General features: G+C 36.2%; 1 protein-coding gene across 2 annotated transcripts in view; it reads left to right on the top strand.

Annotated features, from left to right (window-relative positions):
* Positions 1-22,538, top strand: part of LOC142352193 (collectin-11-like) — a 138,771-nt gene that overhangs the window by 98,155 nt on the left and 18,078 nt on the right. Inside the window, exon 1 of one of the 2 annotated variants that reach the window (XM_075404607.1) lies at positions 12,682-12,792. The exons of the other annotated variant lie outside the window; for it this stretch is intronic. Within the exon in view, the coding sequence (XP_075260722.1) occupies positions 12,726-12,792 (67 nt within the window). The 5' untranslated portion in view covers positions 12,682-12,725. Of the gene's footprint in view, positions 1-12,681; positions 12,793-22,538 lie in introns of those variants that run through there. 2 annotated transcript variants of the gene reach the window in all.

Genomic DNA, 22,538 nt, shown 5'->3' with positions numbered 1-22,538 from the left:
GCTCCTGCCATCATGACCAACCGAGTTTTTGTCTTTTTTTTGACGAATGAACTTCTTGTGCCGTGGGAGGCTTAAAGAAAAAGGAAAGACTTACGTTGTTTTGGTTAGGCGGCTTACCTTTTACCTTAGATATGTTCAAACCAACATTTGCAAAAATTTTGTTATACTTCTCTACCTCAATAAAATCCTGACATTGTTTGTATTGCAAATTGTTTGATACGCTTCAATTAGTCCCTTATTTGACTTTTGAGCTAATTGATCGTTCGTGGCTCGTCGACGGTTTCTTATCTTTTGAGCTACTTCATTACGTTTTTTTAATACAAATAAGTTCTTGTTTTTTAATATTAACCAGTTTTTCTGAATTTTATCTCTTTCCGAGATTTGTTTGCAGATTCTTTTGTTTTTGTGAAATTGTTTAGTTTTCAGAATAGATTTGATTTCAGGTGCAATTTTATCATAGCAGTCTGTTACAAATGTTGTGAAGATCGTAAGATTTTCTGTGGGATCACTGAAGAAAAGGATTGTTTTCTACATATTGAGAAGTAAAAACTGAAAGTTGAAAATTACTTTGCTTTTTTCCAATTTTGAAAGATTTCTCGGTACATTTTTTAAATTTTCCTTTTTGTTGTTGATTGTTTTTTGACAACTTTTTTACTTAGCAACCAGGGCAAAATGATCACTGAAACCATTAATCACAGTAAGAGTTTCTAGTGCGTGATCCGCTATTATATGATCGATACATGATTGATACGTGATAATTCTCTCTAACACTTATTGAATGACTATTTTGAGGCTCAAATTTGAAGCTCAATAGTAATTGACAATACTTCCTGTAAAAAGCGCTGTGTTTGTTTATGTCTACATTGAAATCCCCAACTATAATGTTATCACCGTTAAATGACCTTATTTGTGTTAGAATTACTTCAAGAGTTTCCAAAAAAAACGATTTGTTTTTCTTTGAGGTGGGTTGTATGTCACAAAAAAGTGTTTTTAATTCTATTGTTATACCCAACGGTTCCATTGAGCTATCAAATTGAATAATTTTAATATTTGTTGTGTTTTTAACAAAGAAAGTTATGCCTCCTCTTTTCTTAAGTTTACTAATTTGCAAACAATCTCGTAATAGCCCTCTATTGATTACAGTGATGGCTCAAAAACTTCTGTTAACCAAGATCCTCTAAGTGCTATTTTCTCCGGTTTGGCCTTAAAATTTGCCAGAAAATAAGTTAGTTGGTCATGACGGCAGTATAACCTGTTGATATTAACACAAAGTTCTGTAGGATTGTCAATTTGACTTAATTGGTTCTCATGTAAATAATGGTTCATGTTTTTAGATAAGATGCTTCAATACTTGACGCTCGTCAAACTTTCTTGTGACGGCCATGATCAATTTGTTATAGTCCTGACTGATTCGGTGTATTACTCAGATCAAAGTCTCCGACATCATCTCTAGATTGCGGTTGTGAAGTGAAGGTTTCTGTAATCTCTGACCTTGGATCTTTTTATTTCATTTGAGAAGGATAGATGTTCTAACCTTGACTGCAATACTTCACCTCAATATGATTTGCGTTGATGGTATCTAGTTGCCCTAGGTTGATTTTGCACTGCTTGAGACAATAGGTTTTCAACTTCTTGGACCGAGTTTAGCGCTTCTGCTTTAAATGCAGCACTTGTTTTCATGAAAACTTTAACTTGACAATTTTTCGTAGTTGTGATTATGTTTTTTTCTCGAAATATTTTTCTAACTCTAGATCCTGCTTCGGAAGACGCTTATTCACATACATCTGATAACCATTCTGATTATATTGGTTTGCAAACATTCTTCGTCTGTTGTAATGTCCGTTTTTATCCGCGAAGTGTTCAAACTTAATAAATTTTGGCTGAATTTTCAAGTTTTCTGTTGGTAACGCGTGAAAAGCCTTAATGCTTTCTGACGTAAATTTATAATTAAAAAACAACTAATTGCTCGACACATTTCAACAGTAAGATTAGAGTGAGTTGCTGGTAATGGAAACTTCGCAAAGATCAATCAAACTTTGCTTGTATACCTTTCTTGATCTTTCATCTCCGAAAATTCAATTTTCAACTGGTTTATTGTTGCATCTGTTTCATCAAGTCGTTTTTCCAAATTATCCACTTTTTACAGTGAGTTTGGATTAATAGTTGTGTGGAATTCACATTTTCTTTGTTCATTTTGCTGTTACGCACTGCAATTAAATGCTTTTTGTTTAACAATAGTAACAGTTTGAGCTGTGCAGAGATAAATAAACGCGTAAATTGTTCGAAGATTGAAATGAATTTGTGTAAATGCACACGAACCTTTCAGCTGCAAGGTTTTTTTGAGCGTTAAAGAGAATCGACTGTTTTCTAGCTGCTCATTTCGTGGTCTTTGTAATGAGTCTATCACAACAATTAGGCTACAGTTTGTTTGTAAAACCAACAAAAAATGGTTGTAGAGTCTGTGGAGAAGATTAGAAAATTGGTTTTTAAATTACATTAATCAATTGATGAAAATTTAAGGCTATAATTATGCCCTGATACAGCAATCGATTATGAGGATACACTACTCCATCAAAGGAAGCCAACGGGAAAATGCCCCCTCGTTCTTTAAAAAAATGCAAGGGAAGAAAAAGTAGGCTTGCGCGCGTAGGAATTTAATTAACAAAGCTACCGGCAAGCAAATTACGCGAAAATATTTGAATAAAAACCGATTTCGTCAGCTAATAAAAATAAACGATTTCATCATAAATTTACCTGTTTTTTTATTGGAATGATTTTTCATGGCAATAAAATCAAACAGTTATTCTGTTCAAATAAAAATATATGTGAATACTGCTACAACATTGTCTAATAGTTATCACAATTTGCTGCAACTATATTTATATGAAGCAAACACTCATGATGCCTTGTCCAAGCTTGATGACTGCGCATCTTTCCGTTTTCCTAGGAAGCCACCAATTTGGCTCTCCCCCTCCACCGTGTTTCTGCGAGCCAGAGCGTCATTTTGAGGCAGCCAAACAGTTTTGAGGTCAACAATGACAGATGGGGGAACTGCAAATAGTAAAAATTAGCTTTAAAACTAAAATCTGCAATAGAGTTCGTAATCATACTTTCCTCAAAAGCTGGTAAAATCAAATTTGAGTTAGTAAAAACACGAGTCGAGGTGTCAACGCTAAGAACTGCAAAAAGATTTAAGATTAGCGGTGAATTTGAGTAAAAGGGTAAAATTTGCGCTCAATGCGGTGAATGCGGTGAAAAAAAATTATTTATGCGTTGAAAGAGAACTTAAGCAGTGAAAGAAAACTTTTCACCGCTACCAGCAGAATGCGGTGAAAAAAATTATTCACCGCTGCCAGTAGACTACGGTGAGAAAATTTTTTCACCGCTACCAGCAGAATGCGGTGAAAAAAAAATTTTCACCGCTGAAATTGCAAATCTTACAGATATTCACCGCTAAATTCAACGCTTATTTTAAATTCGCAGGAAATATCACTTAAGTAAGTGAGAGATGGGGCAGTGTAATAAGAAGTTGAGGTGTGGGAGGTAAGTGGTTCGAACCCGTGCATGGAAGTTTCTTTTTTGTAAGAAATCCAGTAACTGCGGTGAAAAAAAAATTCTTTACCGCAAAATTCAACGCAATTCTTACAAAAACTCACCGCTTTCAGTGCATTGAACGCTAAAAGATGCGGGCGATTTGCGGTGAAAAAAGTTGTTTTTTACCACTATTCACTGCTAATCTTACATTATTTTTTGACAAAACCTCGACCCGGGAATAAATATGGCTGAGTTAGAACCACTAATGATTGAATTCTAACACCATGGGTTCCCAGGTTGAGGTCCCAGACCGAAAGTCGATATGTCCAGACCGAAATGAACGCACACGGTGGCGTCGTGCGTTCAAAATTACACGGTCTGGAAAAAAAATGAACGCACGATAGTCTGGACATATGCAATTTTGAACGCACGATAGTCTGGACATATGCAATTTTGAACGCACGATAGTCTGGACATAAGCAATTTTGAACGCACGAAAGTCTGCACATTGTGACTCGGAGCGCACGAAAATTTTTTGAATGGAAACAAGAATGCCAAAAACTAATGAGTTCATGTTTGACTAAACACTCTTAATAGAGTGCTCACTCAAGTGAAAGCTTTCTACCAAGAAAACCTCAACTCATTGAGTTCAAAAGTTACAAAACATCGAATGCAGGAAAATTCGCATCCAACATTTTGCTTTGTTTAAAACAATTTCACAAGTAGAATTATAAACCCTTGCTGAAGTTGCCAAGCAAATCATACTTTAATATCTAGGTCGCTGGCACCCCCTTCAGCCAATACTTTCATCGAACATCTTTTATTAAACAAAATGTAGCAACTGCTTGGGCACTTCATGACAACCATCACCCTAACGTATCTATACTTGAAACGAATACATTATAAAAACGTTATCTGAACATGAACGCACGAAAGTCTGGACATACGCATTGTTGATCGCACGAAAGTCTGGACATGAGTGTTTTTGAACGCACGAGAGTCTGGACATGAACGCACAAATGAGCGCACGATTTTTCATTTAGAACGCACTAAAGTCTGGTCATATAAGATTTTGAACGCGCGAAAGTCTGGACATAAGCACGTTTGAACGCACGAAAGTCTGGACATAGGTGTTTTTGAACGCACAAATGAGCGCACGAATTTTAATTTGGAACGCACTAAAGTCTGGTCATATAAGATTTTGAACGCACGAAAGTCTGGACATAGGTAGTTTTGAACGCACGATGAACGCACGACAAATTTTGAACGCACGAAAGTCTGGACATAGGCACTTTCCGTCTGAGAGGGTCTGGACATAGACACTTTCCGTCTGGGACGGTCTGGACATATCGACTTTCGGTCTGGCACCTCAACCTGGGTTGTATTTCACAGCACTGGTCTCTGTTTTAAAACCTAAATAAAATTATTTAGTTAGTGATTGAAGACTTAAAGAAACAAAAAACAAGCCCACAGCAGTTAGTTTCGAAACTGTTTTGTTGCTACCCCTGCCTTCGCCGACAGTTTAAGGACCATAAATATTTAACGTCACCAGGTGCACATACTTTTTATACAGGAACACGTTAAGTAGCAAAACATAGTTATTAGGTGCGACCCAAAAAATAAAGCATTATTACTACTAGCGCTACATAATGTATTCAATTTGCTTAAATTACTAACCAGTTGCATAAAACTCCTAAAGTTAAAGTTAAAAGCAATGTTTTTGAGACAAAGAAAGATGGTTTGACTCAATTATTTCACGTGTACGAAAAAAGTTCTTTTCATTAACAGAAAAACATGATTTTAATCATCTTGATTATAAAAGAAAACTCGGAATTGAATTAGAACTTGTGTCATGGACTGTGAGAGAAGTCGTGGCAAAAAAAACGAACAGAAAAAACACCATTACAAAATTTAAATTCTTGATTTTTCCCGATTTTTGCGGAGGTTTTTTCAAAAAAGTACAGGAATATTCTTTGCTAAGTCAAAGGTGAAGATTTTAAACGTTTGTTACACCAATATTTGATAAATATTTGTTTCATTGATTACTCAAGGCCAGCTTTCTCTAGAGTGGATTGATTTTTCAAGCGAGGCGCAAGATAAAATAATTTTTTTTCAGAAAAAAAGAAACGAAGAAAATTTTACAAATTTGCGACTAAAAACCTCTACTTGTTTTACTTCAAATTAATTTAGCTCTGTTTGAACAGTTCAACTGGCCAAATTTAAATAAACCGATCTCAACTATTGACACAGTATAACATAACGTTTTCATATCTTGAGGTATAAATTTCCGGCTTATTCCCAACTGGTTCAGAGATTGCAAAACCTTAATAGTTTATTTTTAACAATGTTCATTTTATTTCTGAGTTAGCTCGTCTCCAGTTCCTGAAGGTCGATTTTGAAGTATGAGATACCAAATTCTAACTCCAAAAAATTAAATTAAAAAATTAAATAACATTTCAACTGTGACCAAAAAACCAAAGCTAAGAAACGCCGTTATTGTGAATATAATTGATCCTATCATCAATACATAATCTCTACCTTGCCCAGGTTAAGACCTGGACTTATGAAAAGACTTTATAAATCTAGTATGGGGGTCCAAGACTGACAATCAATACACAGTCGAGTAAAAGTCGAGGTAAACTCTTTTCATGGTACAGATAAGGTCTTTTCATAGCAAATGCAGGTCAGCAATGGTCTTTTAATAGGTCGAGCATGATATTTTCTTGAGTCGAGAACCTCATTTTGTGGGATTAATAACAGTTAACTCTTCTATATTTCTAGATTGCAAAACCTTAATAGTTCAATTTTAACAAACTCTGCTCAATTTACTTCTGAGTTAGCTCGTCTCCAGTTTCTGAAGGTCGATTTTGAAATAAGAAATATCGAATTCTAACAGCAAAAAAATTAAATTGGACACACATTTCAATCACAAACTCCAGTTTTGTCAATGCCCGGATCTAATTCTCAAAATATTTCAGTACTGAATCATAAAAAATTCAATATGATTTTTACTATGGCACTTTATAGACATTTCATAGTATTATTTATAGTAAAAATCTGAACTTTTGAACTTTTTTGAACACAATCAACCTCAATTCTGTAATTTTTATGAAAATAATGACCCGGTTCCAGGTTTTTACCCACAAATACCGGGAAAAGAGTGTAAAGAATGTAAAAATATAAAAATCCCCCCTTATTAGGGGTGAAACCTCGGCCCGGGGAGTTTTTTGTCTGTTTTTTAACTGAAAATTTTCGCCATTAATTGGCACTTGAAAAAAAAAACTAGATAGAGAATTGCAAAAATCAATTAATTATTGAATAATGCTTACATAGATTAGAAGGGACAGTGCCCTCCGAGGAGAATGAAAATGTGGTGACAGGGGAAAAGTAAAAATCAAAATGTGATGCTTAGGAAAAAAGAAAAGATTGTACATGGCAAATATAATTTAGCAAACAAATGAGGGATGACTAGGCACGCTTAAGCAAGCTTGTTCAATTCTGACCTTGAGTGGAAGCGCTACGTTTGGCTGGATTTTCAATTTGCCTCAACTTTTTATTTGCTGATGTGATTGAATATATTTACAACGCTAATAAGAGCTGCTGATCGAATGCTGTCAATTCAATGAAAATGAAATGGATTTGAATGTTTTGCAAATTTTAGGTTGCGGGTAAACGTTTATATCCATTTAAAGGATGAGTTTACAGTAAACTAAACATTTCAACTGTGACCAAAAAACCAGCGCTGAGAAACGCCGTTATTGTGAATATAATTGATCCTATCATCAATATATAATCTCTACGTTGCCCAGGTGAAGACCTCGACTTATGAAAAGACTTAATAATTCTAATATGGGGGTCCATGACTGACTATAATTACACAGTCGAGCAAAAGTCGAGGTAAAGTCTTTTCATGGTACAGATAAGGTGTTTTCATAGCAAATGCAGGTCAAGCATGGTCTTTTAATAGGCCGACCGTGGTCTTTTCATAAATCGAGGATTTTATTTTGTGGTATTAATAACAGTTAACTTTTCTATATTTCTAGATTGCAAAACCTTGATAGTTCATTTCTAACAAACTCTCCTCAATTTACATCTGAGTTAGCTCGTCTCCAGTTTCTGAAGGTCGATTTTGAAGTAAGAAATACCGAATTCCAACTGCAAAAAATTTAACTTGGACACACATTTCAATCACACACACCATTTTGATTGAATCGTAAAAAGTCAATAAGATTTTTACTATGGTACTTTATAGACATTTCATAGTATTATTTATAATAAAATTCTGAACTTACTATGAACATAATGAACTTCAATTCTGTAATTTTTATGGACATAATGATCCGGGTCCAGGTTTTCACCCAAAAATACCGGAGAAAAAAATGTAAAGAGTGTAAAAACTAAAAAAAACTCCCCCCTATTAGGGGTGAAACCTCGGCCCGGGGATTTTTTTTGTCCGTTTTTTAACTGAAACTATTCGTCATTAACTGGAACTCGAAAAAAAACTAGATATGAAATTGCAAAAATCAATTAATTATTGAATTATGCTTACATAGATTAGAAGCGACAGTGCCCTCCGAGGAGAATGAGAATCTGGTGACAGGGAAAAAGTAAAAGTCAAAATGTGATGCTTAGGAAAAGGAAAAGATTGTAATTAGCAAATTTAATTTAGCAAACAAATGAGGGATGACTAGGCACGCTTAAGCAAGCTTGTTCAATTTTGGCTTTCGGTGGTAACGCTACGTTTGGCTGGATATTCAATTTGCCTCAACTTTTTATTTGCTAATATGATGGAATACATTTACGACGCTAATAAGAGCTGCCCATCGAATGCTCGCATTGAAATATGAAATATATTTGAATGTTTTATAATTTTTAGGTTATGGGTAAAGGTTTATATCCATTTAAAGGATTAGTTTACAATAAACTAAACATTTTAACTGTGATAAAAAAACCAGCGGTGAGAAACGCCGTTATTGTGAATATAATTGATCCTATCATCAAAATATAATCTCTACTTTGCCCAGGTTAAGACCTCGACTTATGAAAAGACTTTATAATTCTAGTATGGGGGTCCAAGACTGACTATAAATACACAGTCGAGCTAAAGTCGAGGTAAAGTCTGTTCATGGTCCAGATAAGGTCTTTTCATAGCAAGTGCAGGTCAAGCATGGTCTTTTAATAGGTCGAACTTGGTCTTTTCATTAGTCGAGGATCTTTTTTGTGGGATTAATAACAGTTAACTTTTCTATTTTTCTTTGTGAAGATGTGTGACACCTACAAGCAACAACAAACTAGCGTTGCAACAGTCCACCTTCGAGAAACAGGAGGAATTTAGCCGAAAATCTTAAGAAATAATGAATTCCTAAGATAAATTAGTTTTCGCAATTAACCAATATAGCGAATCCGTTCGGTTGAATTCAACTAGTTAACAAAGCTCTAACAATTGGCATTTCATCAGCAATGAGTTTAGTATTTTAGAGGGGGTTAAATCCAACATTTTCTCCTTTGCTCCCCATTAATTTCACCGCTTTCACTGCGGTCTCACACAATTTAAACACTTTTTTCTGGGATGAAATTATGTAAGTTCACAACTAAGTTAAGCGGTGAAATTATGTTATTTCATCGCAATGACCGCTTATCTCACATAATTTGAACACTTTTTTCAGAGCGCTGAATTTAGGTATATTCAACTTTAAAATCAGCAATGAAATTATGTAATTTCACAGCTAGCAGGCCATATAATTTTTTCCACCGCACTCACCGCCCGATTAATGTTATTTCCCCGCCTTCACCGCTTATCTTACAAATTTCCCCCCTTTGTACTGTGAATGGGTGTCAAGCAAAGTTATGTTGTAGGTGTCGGTTAAGACAAGATTAATCTTGTTTCCCTATCGCAAAAGCTGGTTGTAGTTTTGGCCTGCAGAAAAAAGGCCCAGAAGTTGTAATAGGATAACCCAGATATACTAATAAAGTCTCCCAGATATCCTACAAAAAAAAATAAAACAGAGATATAAGTGGAGTAGAATTTGAAGAGGATATATTAGAAAAATTAAAAACAAAATATGAGCGTTGTGTAGAAAAGAGAAAATAAAAGGATCAATTGCTTACAATTTGTCAAAAAAGGAGTTTGAATTGATTTGATGACAGAAGGTTCTATATTGATAACATTGAAAGGCATCCTCATGATAAAAAACTCTTTCCTTAACAAAGGACATATTAGATTACCCGAGCCGAGGATTGTTGCCAAATTTATGCAAGAACAGCGGTAACTAGCGTTGAGAAGTCGGAAAATTCACCGCAATCTTCTAACCTAATTTTGCGTTGAATACGTTGAATTTAGCTTAAATCTTACATATTTTGCGTTGAATTTAGCGTAGATCTTACATATTTTGCGTTGAAATTAGCACAGATATTACATATTTTGTGTTGAATTTAGCGTAGATCTTACATATTTTGCGATGAATTCAGCGTTGATTTCACAAAAAAACGCGTAGAACTCTGTGTATGGGACTTGAACCACTGACTTCCTGGGTACTAGTCGCCTCTTCTACCACTGTGCCGCTGAACCAGAAATTTCATAGGAACCGCACTCTTTAAAAGTCGGGTTCGTTCTCATTATAGCCCCCCCCCCCCCAGCTTAGTGGTCAGATAACCCATAGCCACCCCACAAACATCCTAAATATACCATAATGGGGGTTATAATTTCATGGGGGGCTTTAATGGGGAAGACCCAAAAGTCGGACTGTAACATCAGGTTTCACAAATTTTTTTTTGTTCCCATGTACCCCACCCAACGCACATCCCCGCAGTAACCCCCCCCCCCCTCCTCACCACACGTATCCACAGCCCAGACTTGTAAAACACTTGGAATTTGATTTCCAAGTCAAAACCAACTTTTCAAAATTTTTTAAGTGATAATTTCAAATTTCGACAATTTTTGTACCGTGACACGATTTCAAGGATTTTATTCAGCCACTTTCACGGGTTCCTGAAAAGTGATACCAAACTGGTACGAAATGGAACCAAGGTCGCAATGGGTCATTTTAGGTGGTTTTGAGCCGCTTTTTGTCTTTTAATGACGATTCTCCGACAATATTTGGACAATTTCCAGTCTTTTTTGACGACTTTTTGACTATTTTTGGTGGTTTTCCGGCCTTTTTCTTGATGATTTTTCAACAATTTCCAGAAGATTTCCCGGCTTTTTTGATGATATTCCGACTACTTTCAGACCTATTTTGGACTACTTTTCGGCTGTTTTTGACGTTCTGCGAACCTATATCCAATTTTCCGTTGGTTAAATTTGACTTTTTCCGGACCTTATTTCAATTTGTTAAGTCTTACATCAGACCTGGTTTTAGTCTTGCCAAGTCTCAGCGGAGACTTGGAATTTGACTCCCAAGAATAAAAGGTGTCATGATGATGGCTCTGAATCAGTAAGGAAATTGCACTAGTAACTTGAATTGCCCTGTATTGAATTTGAAGTGGCATTAGATCGCGGCTTTGCAGTTTTGATAGAGTTTGTGAAAGAGCCTCGGCGTTAAATCTATGTTTGCTTTTAATTTGGGATGGCAATAATCCATTTTTTTTGTATATTGGGTCACCTTCACCATTGAAAACTCAAATCTGTGTTTTGAAAGAGATAAAGTGTAATCCAAAGTGTTGGTGTGTACATAACAATTTTTATCCTCTGCTTAATCTGGAAGCAAAGAGAAAAACAGACCTTCGAATGAATTTTTCTTAAAATTTTTCCCTTTCCGCGAGATTTATACTAGCCATTTGGTAACTTGCAGTAATGTTCATTTTTCTTATCAGGGAATAATAAACACTATTGACGTTGTACAGATTTAATTATAGCTATAATTAACTGCATCATTACTTGCATTGTTCCGCTCAAATTCCGCTCATTTTGCTTTTTTGTCAGCTATCCGTCTCATTCCGGTCAAAATCAGATCATTTCAGTCATCTCTTGCATTTTTAGCGGAATTTGAACAGAATACCCGACTTGAGAGATATAATAGGTCATAGCAAAGCGAAAAGATGTAAAACGTGGAAAAAAATTTTTTAACCGAATTTTTTGGAAAATTTTGCTCTCTCCTGCAAGCTGAAAGCCAATTTTTCTAAAAACTAACATTGAATGCATATAATATAGTTCTATAATTGAGTTCAGAAATCAAGTCGGTCATAATCATTTCCAGAAGACATAATTTTGACTGCACGACGATTTCAACTCCTGCTATTTGGTTTCAATTGATCAATATTAAAGCTCTTGACTGAAAAAAATGTAAATCACGAGAGGAGATCCTATTCTTAAAATGAACCTTTATTTCATTATACTGTCCGTTAAACCTACACTTTAGGTTTCTAAATAATCTGTATTGTTCTTTCCAGCAGTACAACACAAAAAAGTTCATCATTTGATGGTTGTTAAAACGACTGCTTTTGAGATGATACGCATTTTTTGCAAACCATCATTCGTTTTTACAGTTTTCATAATTCAATTTGTGTTTAGAAAAATCAAGACTACATCCACATTTTGGAGTGCCTGTGCCTGGAACGACGTGCAGGATCTCAAGATTATGCTTATAAGAAAAAATGAGGCACAAAATTTAACGTTCTAACGTTCATCAAAGCTCAACATACTTTTTTTTTAATTTTGCAGTTGATCAACGAACGTGCACCTAGAATACGTTTCGCTTTGAGAATTTAAAAGAGAATTACTATATTCTTTTTCATAATTTCAAACCTTTTCACAAACTATTATTATTCATTCTACCTTTCTTTCAAAAAATAACAGAAAAATATTCTTTTCTCTATACAAAATATCAATGACTGCAATGCAACACAGTTCTCGCCTTTTCAAGCCTTAGCCGTTTGATCTCTAGAAGAAACCAACAAGTAATCTTGGAATAATTTTTTTAGGCTAAACTGGTGGGCGTAAACCTTCTTTGGACCCGCTTCAGACACACAGACACACAGGTTTTTGGCCTAAAAATTTTTGCGACTGCTTTGATCTGTTCACGACCAAAGACAACCCTATTATAAGTTGGGTGTTTTCTGCTAACCTACTTTATTAAATAAGAAGTTTACGTCCAGATGTCTTAGCCGCTCTCTAAGACTTGATTGGGATTTCGAAATAATTTGCCGCAAATACCCTCAAAACAATTTCACAAAACATTGATAGATCGCCGAAAATGAACAAAGTTGTGATGATAGCAATCCAATTTCTTCTGCAGCTAGCATATGCTTCAGGTGGCCTTGGTACGTACCTAACGAGCACATAAAATTGTCTGCCCTACACGGCAATCCGATGCCAGAGTAAAACGAACATAATTTCTTTTTTGCTCCCTGGAAGAATGCATCCGTCGTATAATGCAGAAACAACTGGCTCTGAAAAGAAACTTAACTTCAATCTATAACAACCATAGTTTCATGTTTGCTCTAGATAAAGGTTTTTATTAAATACATACAAAATTGTTTTTCTTAAGCGCAATTTTGTTCATCTTTAATGCATCTTGTCTCTGAAAAGCTATCGTACAATACATGAGAAAAACGTGCTTGGATAAAAATTTCGAAAATTCTATCATACTGACTTGCAAAGGGCACAAGGGGTACCAGTCTGTGCAGGCTGAGACCGGCTCTGATTATACCAGCTTGTGTTACGTCTGTTGTATCCAACCAATTTGGGTTGTTCACTGAGTTTCAGTAATTCTTGGTACAAATTGTTTTCAAATAGATAGGCGTCATTTTTGTACGTGGTTTTTGAGTAAAAACAGACATAGTAAAATTTTTTCAGCTCAAAAGCAGACACCGGCCCTCGGTATTTAGCGCGATTTTGGGTAATAGGCTATTAATAGTAAAATTGGCAAAAGCTCTTCAACATACAGTCCTCTTGTAGGTTAATTATCTCCCTTTTCCAGAAATTTGGTCGTTTTATCGGTTGGAGCTCGTGGTCCTGAGCAGAGTTTCCAATTCTTGACAGTTTTTTATCAGAACGTACAGACTCTTGAAATTTCCTGTTGAAACTGTTATACTCGCACACAAGGAGTATAGTCAATTGAATCGCAAATGGCCTTGCAAGTACTGAGATAGGCACTTGCGTCGCGAATGGCAGGTTTAGTTGTTACTTTCAACTAGATTCTTTCTAGATTGGGCAATCGCGGTGCGATTGACTCTAACTGAACTACTCAGTTAAAACGAGAAGTGTTTTGCAAGGATTAAATTAAACTGAGCGTTAGCGCTGCAAATTGGAGAATGAAAGTTAATGATAATACAGATTATGAAAGAAAGTTTGTTCAGGTTTTAATCATACATAAAGGAAGCAAAGTTTGATTTGTTTACAACGTGAATGAATATATATCCAGTACAGACAGGATGAACAGACTTAACTGCTAAAAATGGGAGGAAGTATATAGCACTGAACTAAAATGGCATTCGCCCTTCAAAAGGAACTTACAACAATAAATTAGTTTAAAATACGGATATAGATACATGAAGGGTATCCATTGCCGTATGACATTTCCCCCTCTTGGAGAAAAATTAATTTACTAGATTTAAATCAGAAAATTAATAAATATTCACCGGTTAGTAAGTAATAAAATATTAAATAATAGATAGAATAAAAGTTTATGAAAATTTTCTTTATCGAAGATCACTCGCTGTCGCTATTTTCAGCATTTTCGGCCTGGAGAACTGTCATCTCCCTTGGTTGGTTTTGCGAATACTCAGCTCCTTCATTTGACCCTCTCGCAATGCCAGTGTCTTGGTAATCAGTGTAACCTTCTGTGCTACGGACTTTTTCGACAATTGTTTGCGATTTTTGGGATTTCTTTTTCAATGTCCTTTTGCTTTTTCTAATAGAAGACGTATCCAAATCCGATGTATCACTGACCGTGATTTTGGCGTTTTGAAGTCTTCCGCAAGATGGGTGTAGGTTGTTTTTGAGCTGAGGAGGTTGTTTGTGTTCCGGATGGCCCTGCTGTATCAGACGATACCACTTGCGGCGCGATTGGACTGAAATTTAATATTTGTGTAAGATCGGGTCGATTTTGGAATGCCTCATCGTATTTCGGGTTTCTTTTTGGTACTCTCATCTTCAATGATCTTGCTATATTGCTAGCTGTAGATATACAAGATCGTGCCGACGAAACGACACTTACATCGTCTGTGTGTTTCCTATTTCGCTTTATCTTTTTCTCTCCAGTATTTTTTCGAAAAAGATCTCGTTTATGTTGTTGAATTCTTTGTTCGAGAGTTTTTTCGTTTATTTTCTTTGGGCGTCGTTCTATGTACTGTGCTAAAGCTGTTTCCCGTTCAGCCCGCGTTCCAAATTTGGCGATGTCAGAATTCCTGACCCGTACTTCAGGTTTGGAAGGTTCTTTGATGACACTCGTCGTTGGACCTATTTTGCATACTGTACTGCCAGGTGCTAATACCTCATAGAGGCCGTCCAAATTTTTCTTTTGGCGCTGGTTCTCATGTATTTTGCGGGCCAACTTCACCTGTACGCTGCGTTCGGAGCAGGGAATTGCACGGTGGATGACATCTGGCTTTATAAAACGATCTTCCCCGTCATTCCTTTTCTCTTGTTCTGTTCTTGCGCGGGTACTTGCGGCGCAAATGACTCGTTCAATTTCCGTGTCAGAACAAAGAGCTGTATCCGCCCACTGTTCATCTGTAAGGTAGGAACGACCCGGGATTGTATCTTCGTCTAAATAATAATTAATTATTGCATTATAGTTGAGATTTTTACTATCAGATTTAGTTGTAATATTTGATATAGGTTTGTTACATTTTCTACCGAAATGTGCCTCAAAGGGCGTGGTTGTGATTGTTTTTTGTTTTGATATTCGGAGTCGTTGTATTATTGCTTTGAGTGAATTTTCTAAATTAAATTTTTTATTTAATTGTGATTTCATGCAAGATAATTGTCGTTTGATTGTTTGAATGATACGTTCTACTAATCCGATTGCTCTACGGTCATTTGCAGGTGCATATATAGGTGTAATATTATTTTCTGTACAGAATGTTTCAAACTTTTTTCCTGTAAAACATCTAGCTTGATCTAATCTAATAGTTCTAGGTACTCCATGTTGATATATATAATTATTTAAGAATTTGATTAAATTTGGACCTGATGCGTTATTTACTATTTCTGCTGTGGGGTATTTAGAGTATCTATCTATACTAGTAAGAAAATATTGTTCTATTCCTTTCTCATTTAAAATTGGGCCACCAAAATCTAATTGTATTTCGTCATTTGGTTCACTACATTTAGGTAGAGGTGTTCATTTGCGGTGCGAAATCACTGACTTTAGATTCTTACCAATATCCGTGCAAGCTTTGCACTCACTGGCCTTTGCCAGTATGTCTCTGTGGATGTAGGGCCACCAGATGTTTTGAGCTAAGGAAAGCATAGCAAAACTGCCTGGAAGTGTGGAATGAATGTCTTCCAACACCGCATCTTTAATGGATTTTGGGATCGCAATTCTCTCATCTAGGCAGACACACCCGTGTTTCACGCTTAGATCTCTCCAATATGAAAAGAGATAGGGACTGATTTCTTGTAGTCGTTCTGCATCATTTCGAAGTACAAAGTCCCTAACTTCTTTCAATATCGCGTCTTTTCCAGTCAGTATTGCTAGAAACTTCCTACTGAACACTTTATTGAGGGTCTCGGTGAACATTATGTCCTCGGCCTCGTCTATCATACTACCAGTTGGGGTTTCTGTATGAGTTGTTGCATTTGATTCGGGTGTTCAAGGTGTCGTGTCGGAGAAAGTTACTCTTGCTTTAGTAGGAGTCGATTTAGAGCGGGTTGCTTTGGCTTTTGACATCGTGCTGAGACTATTTACTGAATTATTTGATATGAGAGGTTTATTGAGTTTATTCACAAAGTAGTGTTCCTTAGGCAGAATTTGGGCAAAAAGCGAGTGATTTTTGGGTAAGTGGTATTTATACTTGGGGATTTGTGTTTTCGCGCTTAATTTAGTGTTGTTAGGTGTATTACTTGACTTATTACCATTAATGGGCTGCATTAAGGATAATTGTTCAGATTGTTCACATTCTTTACTGTCTAATATTTGCACCTCTTTTGCAGCGAATTTGTTAATGGGATTTGAATTATTTACTTTACGGTGATTTGGTACAAATTGTAATTTTGTAACTTTAGGTGGCATTTGCGACGCAAATGGATGTACAGAATACGGATTAGGTTTAGAATTAGCATGTGTTAATTGCGGTGCGAATGGAGGTTTCAATGGTGAAACGGTTAATTGTGATGCAGATGCTTTATCGCATTTAGTTGAATTATCACTTTGTGGTATGGTTAATCGCGATGCAAATGGTTGTATAACTTATAGTGAAGGCAAATTCGACTTTAATATGTTTCTAATTTTTTTAGTTGCTGTTTGTCTATTGGTAATTAAATGTTTCATTGAATCACGGATTCTAGAAATTGTTGCTACAACAAAGTGCTCGTCGTATGTAGATATCTTTTTGGCTCTTGCAAAAGGGTTTCTAGAAATGTAGTCAACGAGTCCCATTTTTGCACCTGGCATATGCTCAATTGTGAAATTGTACGGTAGCAATCTATCTATCCATCGAGACAGTCGACTATTGTATGACTTATTTGATCGGTGTTCTTTAAGTATTGACAATAGAGCTCTATGGTCTGTCACTACCGTAAAGTTTTTTCCGTATAAGTAGTATTTAAAATAATCAATTGACCAAAATATCCCCAATAGTTCCAATTCGTTGACACTGTAGCGTTCTTCCGTTGAATTGAGGAATCGCGACGCGAATGCTATTGGTTTCCAACCGTCCGGTGTATTTTGTTCCAATGCTGCCCCCAATCCTGAACGGGAGGCATCACATTTTACGCGAACATCCAGTTTAGGGTTGTAATGGCTATTTTCTGTACTATTTGCTATTTTTTCTTTAATCTGATTAAAATGTTTAGTGTGTTCGTCTGTCCAGATGAATTTTACGGATTTCTTTAGAAGTGGTCTAAGTGGATGACATAATTGTGCTAGGTGAGGTATAAATTTGCCAATATAATGTACCGACCCGAGAAATGATCTAAGACGTTTTAATGTTGTTGGTGGTGGTATTGTTAAGATTGCGGCTGTTTTGCTTTCTAAAGGTGATATTCCAGTCTGTGTAAATTTGTAACCGAGCCATTCTATTTCAGATTTAGCAAACTGACATTTCTGGAGGTTAATTCTCAAGTTATCGTCATCTAATTTCTTTAAACATTTGTGAACGTAGGCTAAATGGTCTGCTTCAGTGCCGGTACTAACGATTATAATATCGTCCAAGAAACAATAGGTGTTTTGTAAACCTATGAGAGTATAATCCATGGCTTTTTGAAACTCTGCCGGCATATCTGTAAGTCCATAAAAACCAGTTTTGAATCTATATGTAACTGTAGATTCTCCACATATGATGTTAAAATTACAGTGTTTTGCTGTATCGTGATGTAGTTTTAATTGACTATATGCATATTTGAGATCTAATGTGGTGAAATATGCTTGTTGACCGTTTTGTGTATCTGTGAGGTGTTGTGATATGGTGTCGATTAACATTTCAATATTAGGCATTCGGTATTTGTTTTTATGTATTGCTTTATTTAATACTTTTGAATCTAATGCGAGTTTTATCGACTGATCTTTTTTCACTGTAATTACAATCGGGGAGATGAAGTGTTCGTCAGAGCAACTAGATAGTTTTTCGATATGACCCTCAGTCTGTAGTCTTTCTAATTCGCTTGATACTCTAGGTTGAAGATTTATCGGAACACGTCGACCTTTTTGATGCTTTGCTGTAAACGTTTGATGAAACTTTGACTTTGCTACATGTGTTTTAGATAAACCAATTCTCGATACTAGATGTGGAAATTGCGTCGCGATTGACTCTTTAATTTTACATGTAGGATTATTGATGTTATAAACACATTTACCAGTTTCTGGTTGTTGTTGGACAACTGCAAGTCCCAAAGTAGTGAACAGATCTCGTCCGATGATATTTTTGTGTCCATCATCTACCACAGTCAATATTGCTGATTTGTCTTGCCATTGATTGTAGACTACCGTGGTTTCCAAGTGTCCAATGACTTTGATCGGCTCATTTGAAAAAGTTTTCAAATTCCTTTTTTCCGTCGATTCTGTCTATTTAGCTGAGTTTGTAGATCGTAGGATTTTATTTGCTAGACTTTTTGTGATGATACTCACAGAACTTCCAGAGTCAATCATAGCAGATGTTTGTATTTCTCCCATTTGCACTTCCACGTTTAATGGTTCTAATTGATGAACTGAATCCGAAGAAATCGCTGCTACGTAGTCGTCAGAATCGCTATCATAGTTTGAATCGTACACCTGGTCGTACAATTGTTGATAGCTCGTTATATAGTTTACTGATTCTTCATCATCACTTTTTTCCGGCGTCTGATCGATTTGGTTTACATTTGATTTTTGAGTTTTCTGAATTGGATTCTGTGACTGTTTTGGTTTTCGACATTTTCTGGCGAAATGACCCATAATACCACAGTTATGGCATTTTTTACCATTCGCGGGACAGATCTGCTTATGGTTGTGGCTCCAGCGAAGTCCACAATCCATACAAATACTCGTATATTGATAGTTTTTTGGGATAGATGCGTAGCGAGTGAAGTCTCGCTTTGTTGAAGGTCCATTCGCGTTGCGATTGCGCATTGAGTTATTATTGATGTAATTCACTGAAGTATTACCTGACATCAAGTTTTGGTTAATTTTCTGCTGATTCTGTGCTCCCATTTCCATTTGTATGGCGATCTCCAATGCTTTTGGTGGATCTACTGTTTCCTTCAACAACTCTTTCTGAGTCTCGTGGTCAAGCATATTTAGTATGAATGCATCACGAATTAGTGTAGTTTCTTCACTACCAAGATTGCAATTCTCCGCCAATTCTATGAGACGGCCGTAGAAACTTTCTACCGATTCTCCTTTTTGCTGTTTACACGAGTAGAGAACGAAGCGATCGTAAGTTATATTACGAACCTTTGTGAATGAGTCCTCCATTGCTCGCCACAAATCTTTAAAAGGTTGTTTCTCGATCTGAAAATGAGGGTATTTGCTCTTGAAGATCCGTCGTCCCTCTGTACCAATGCTTAGATATAGCAATGATATTGTCTTCTGTTCACAAATTCCCCATGGTTTGTCGCCACAGAGGATCCCGATTTCTTCAATCTTTGCGCAACGATTTTGCCAATTTACTTTCAATTGCTGGTTTCGGACTTTACGATCTCTTTCCGTTGCCTGTGTGTGGTTCTCCACCGGTGCTTCATAGGTAGGCTCAGGCGGGTATGTCACTGTTGCTGGTGGATCATTCAGCAGGGTATCCAATTGGATCCCTTCCTTAGCAAGTAGAGCCAATTTCCATTGCTGCGTCCATTTGATCCACGTCAGAGAAGGTGTTGCTGTCGGTTTCTCCCAAAATAGTTCCATATGGAGTGGTGTTTTCTTTGAGTCCGCTGCTGACTGCGCCATGTTATACTCGCACACAAGGAGTATAGTCAATTGAATCGCAAATGGCCTTGCAAGTACTAAGATAGGCACTTGCGTCGCGAATGGCAGGTTTAGTTGTTACTTTCAACTAGATTCTTTCTAGATTGGGCAATCGCGGTGCGATTGACTCTAACTGAACTACTCAGTTAAAACGAGAAGTGTTTTGCAAGGATTAAATTAAACTGAGCGTTAGCGCTGCAAATTGGAGAATGAAAGTTAATGATAATACAGATTATGAAAGAAAGTTTGTTCAGGTTTTAATCATACATAAAGGAAGCAAAGTTTGATTTGTTTACAACGTGAATGAATATATATCCGGTACAGACAGGATGAACAGACTTAACTGCTAAAAATGGGAGGAAGTATATAGCACTGAACTAAAATGGCATTCGCACTTCAAAAGGAACTTACAACAATAAATTAGTTTAAAATACGGATATGGATACATGAAGGGTATCCATTGCCGTATGACAGAAACTATCCAGATCGGACCACGAGACAATTAAGACTCTAGACCACATTATGAGAAGATGATCAAGAAATGTGATTGGCGTAGGTCACACTTTCCAGAATGTAGATGGTCCCTATGGCTGCGTCCCCGTTTACCCTGTTGCGCGAGCCTAGTAAGTCTGGTCACAGCTGTCGAGCTTTGCGGCTCATTGTGGGGAAATTTTGCTTGTTGTAAATATTTTAGCATTCGTCTAAACAATTTTTTTGCATTTGCAAGGCCTTTTTATGAGACCCAAATCAACTAATCTATTCAGTGTGTGCTTTTTTCTGGTAGAATTAGTCTCAGTGCAAAATATTTCTCTTCTGGTAATCGCAGAAGTTGATGTTTAAGTATGGTAAAAAATTTTGGTGTGAAGGGAATCTCTTTTTTGCTGATAAGAAGATCTGTAAAAACTAAGGAAAATTGTTCGCAAAGCCGATTCTTCTAACGTTTGGGTCCTCATTTGAAGGATTTTTTTTCATAACTTCCGTCATATAGGTAGAAACCCCCTATGGCAAAAAGAAAAAAGGTTTATAAGCGCGAGTAGTACTAGAAGAAGTCCGTAAGGTAAGCAAAATTACGGTCGTTTTTTTTTTAAAATAACGTTTGCATGAAACTTATAGACTTAATGTCAAATCTCAACAAAAAAACAAAAGAAAAAGCCAGAATTGATGCAAGGCGTCTTCATGTAGACTTTTCCATGTTTTCTATTCATTCCTATTCGTCTAATTTTTCTCCTGTCGTAATTGACGATTGCATTTTATGCTTATAGTATCTATGTTCTTATTAATGTACAAAATTATTTCAAAATAGTCAATTCTTTGTAATTTGTTATCTGTCTCTAATCATAAAAGACATCCCATGCAATGAAACTCATATCTTGGTCCACGGGCGGTTTTTGTCAACTTTGGACACCTTTTTTATCAACGATAATAATGAAAACTCATTTTTGTTTAGACTTATCTGTCTTTAAAACAATGACTTTCTATGTTGTGTTTACACCTTTAAGGCAAATGCTGTCAAAATACTAGTCTGCCCGATGTCTGGAAAAACATCAAATATTGCCATTGAGAATTAATTCCGTAAATTCTTTGACCAAAACTTGCTGTTTTTTCAATCAGTTTTCATATCACTTTCGATAAAACCAAATACCCAAAATTTGTGCTGAAACAATAGTTTCATCAATTTTCAACATAATCAACTGTTTCTTGCTTTTTGAGCTTTTTGTTAAGTAAAGAAGGTGAATTTCAGACACCGCCAGCCAAAAAAATTTCTCTTTGAATAAGATGCAGAAAACATCTCAAGTATTTTATCGGCTCACTTTTCAACGATCAGTATCGCGACGCATCTTTTAAATGAAAAGACTCTCAGCCTCTATCTCCACTTCTATGGTCTGCTTTTAACCGTCACTAAGCATTCCGCTTAGCACTTTTGAAGGGCCAACGGAGGAGTTGGGAATTCGTTCAGCCCTTATCGGCTTCTCAGTTGCGTTATTGACTTTGGTTATCAAAAGTTTTTCACAATTTTGCTCAGATTGTGCATTGTGGCCAAAGTTTTCCGCATGTCATAGGGTGCCGAAAAAAAGACAGAGGATATAAACAAAAAACTGGTTGTCAGAATTTTTCAAATTTTTCCGTCCTTTTGCAAGCCGCCAGAATTCAAGGAAGGTTCAAACTTCTGACATTCCATTATCGTAAAGCCAGATTTATGCCAGCTGGATTTTCAAAATCATTATAAAAAATTGCGTACAGGAAGTTAAAAACCGTTTCCCATTAGATTCTCCAAATTTTACCGTAACTTACCTATTTCCCTCTAAATCGATTAATGATCTTTCTTTCGCATATTTTTGAAATCTCGTTTGCTGGAGGACTAATTATGTTTTGCGTAATGTTTAGAACTCCTCGTTCAAAACTTTGTATTGATATAGAGGACAAGGATACAATAAGCCGGAAAGGTAGAGCAGATAAAAGCAAAAC

This window comes from Convolutriloba macropyga, chromosome 13 (genome assembly GCF_964194025.1).
Source record: "Convolutriloba macropyga chromosome 13, txConMacr16.3, whole genome shotgun sequence".
NCBI classification, from domain to species: domain Eukaryota; kingdom Metazoa; phylum Xenacoelomorpha; order Acoela; family Convolutidae; genus Convolutriloba; species Convolutriloba macropyga.
Note: the sequence above shows the minus strand (reverse complement) of the source record. Positions and strands in the feature narration are given on the sequence as shown.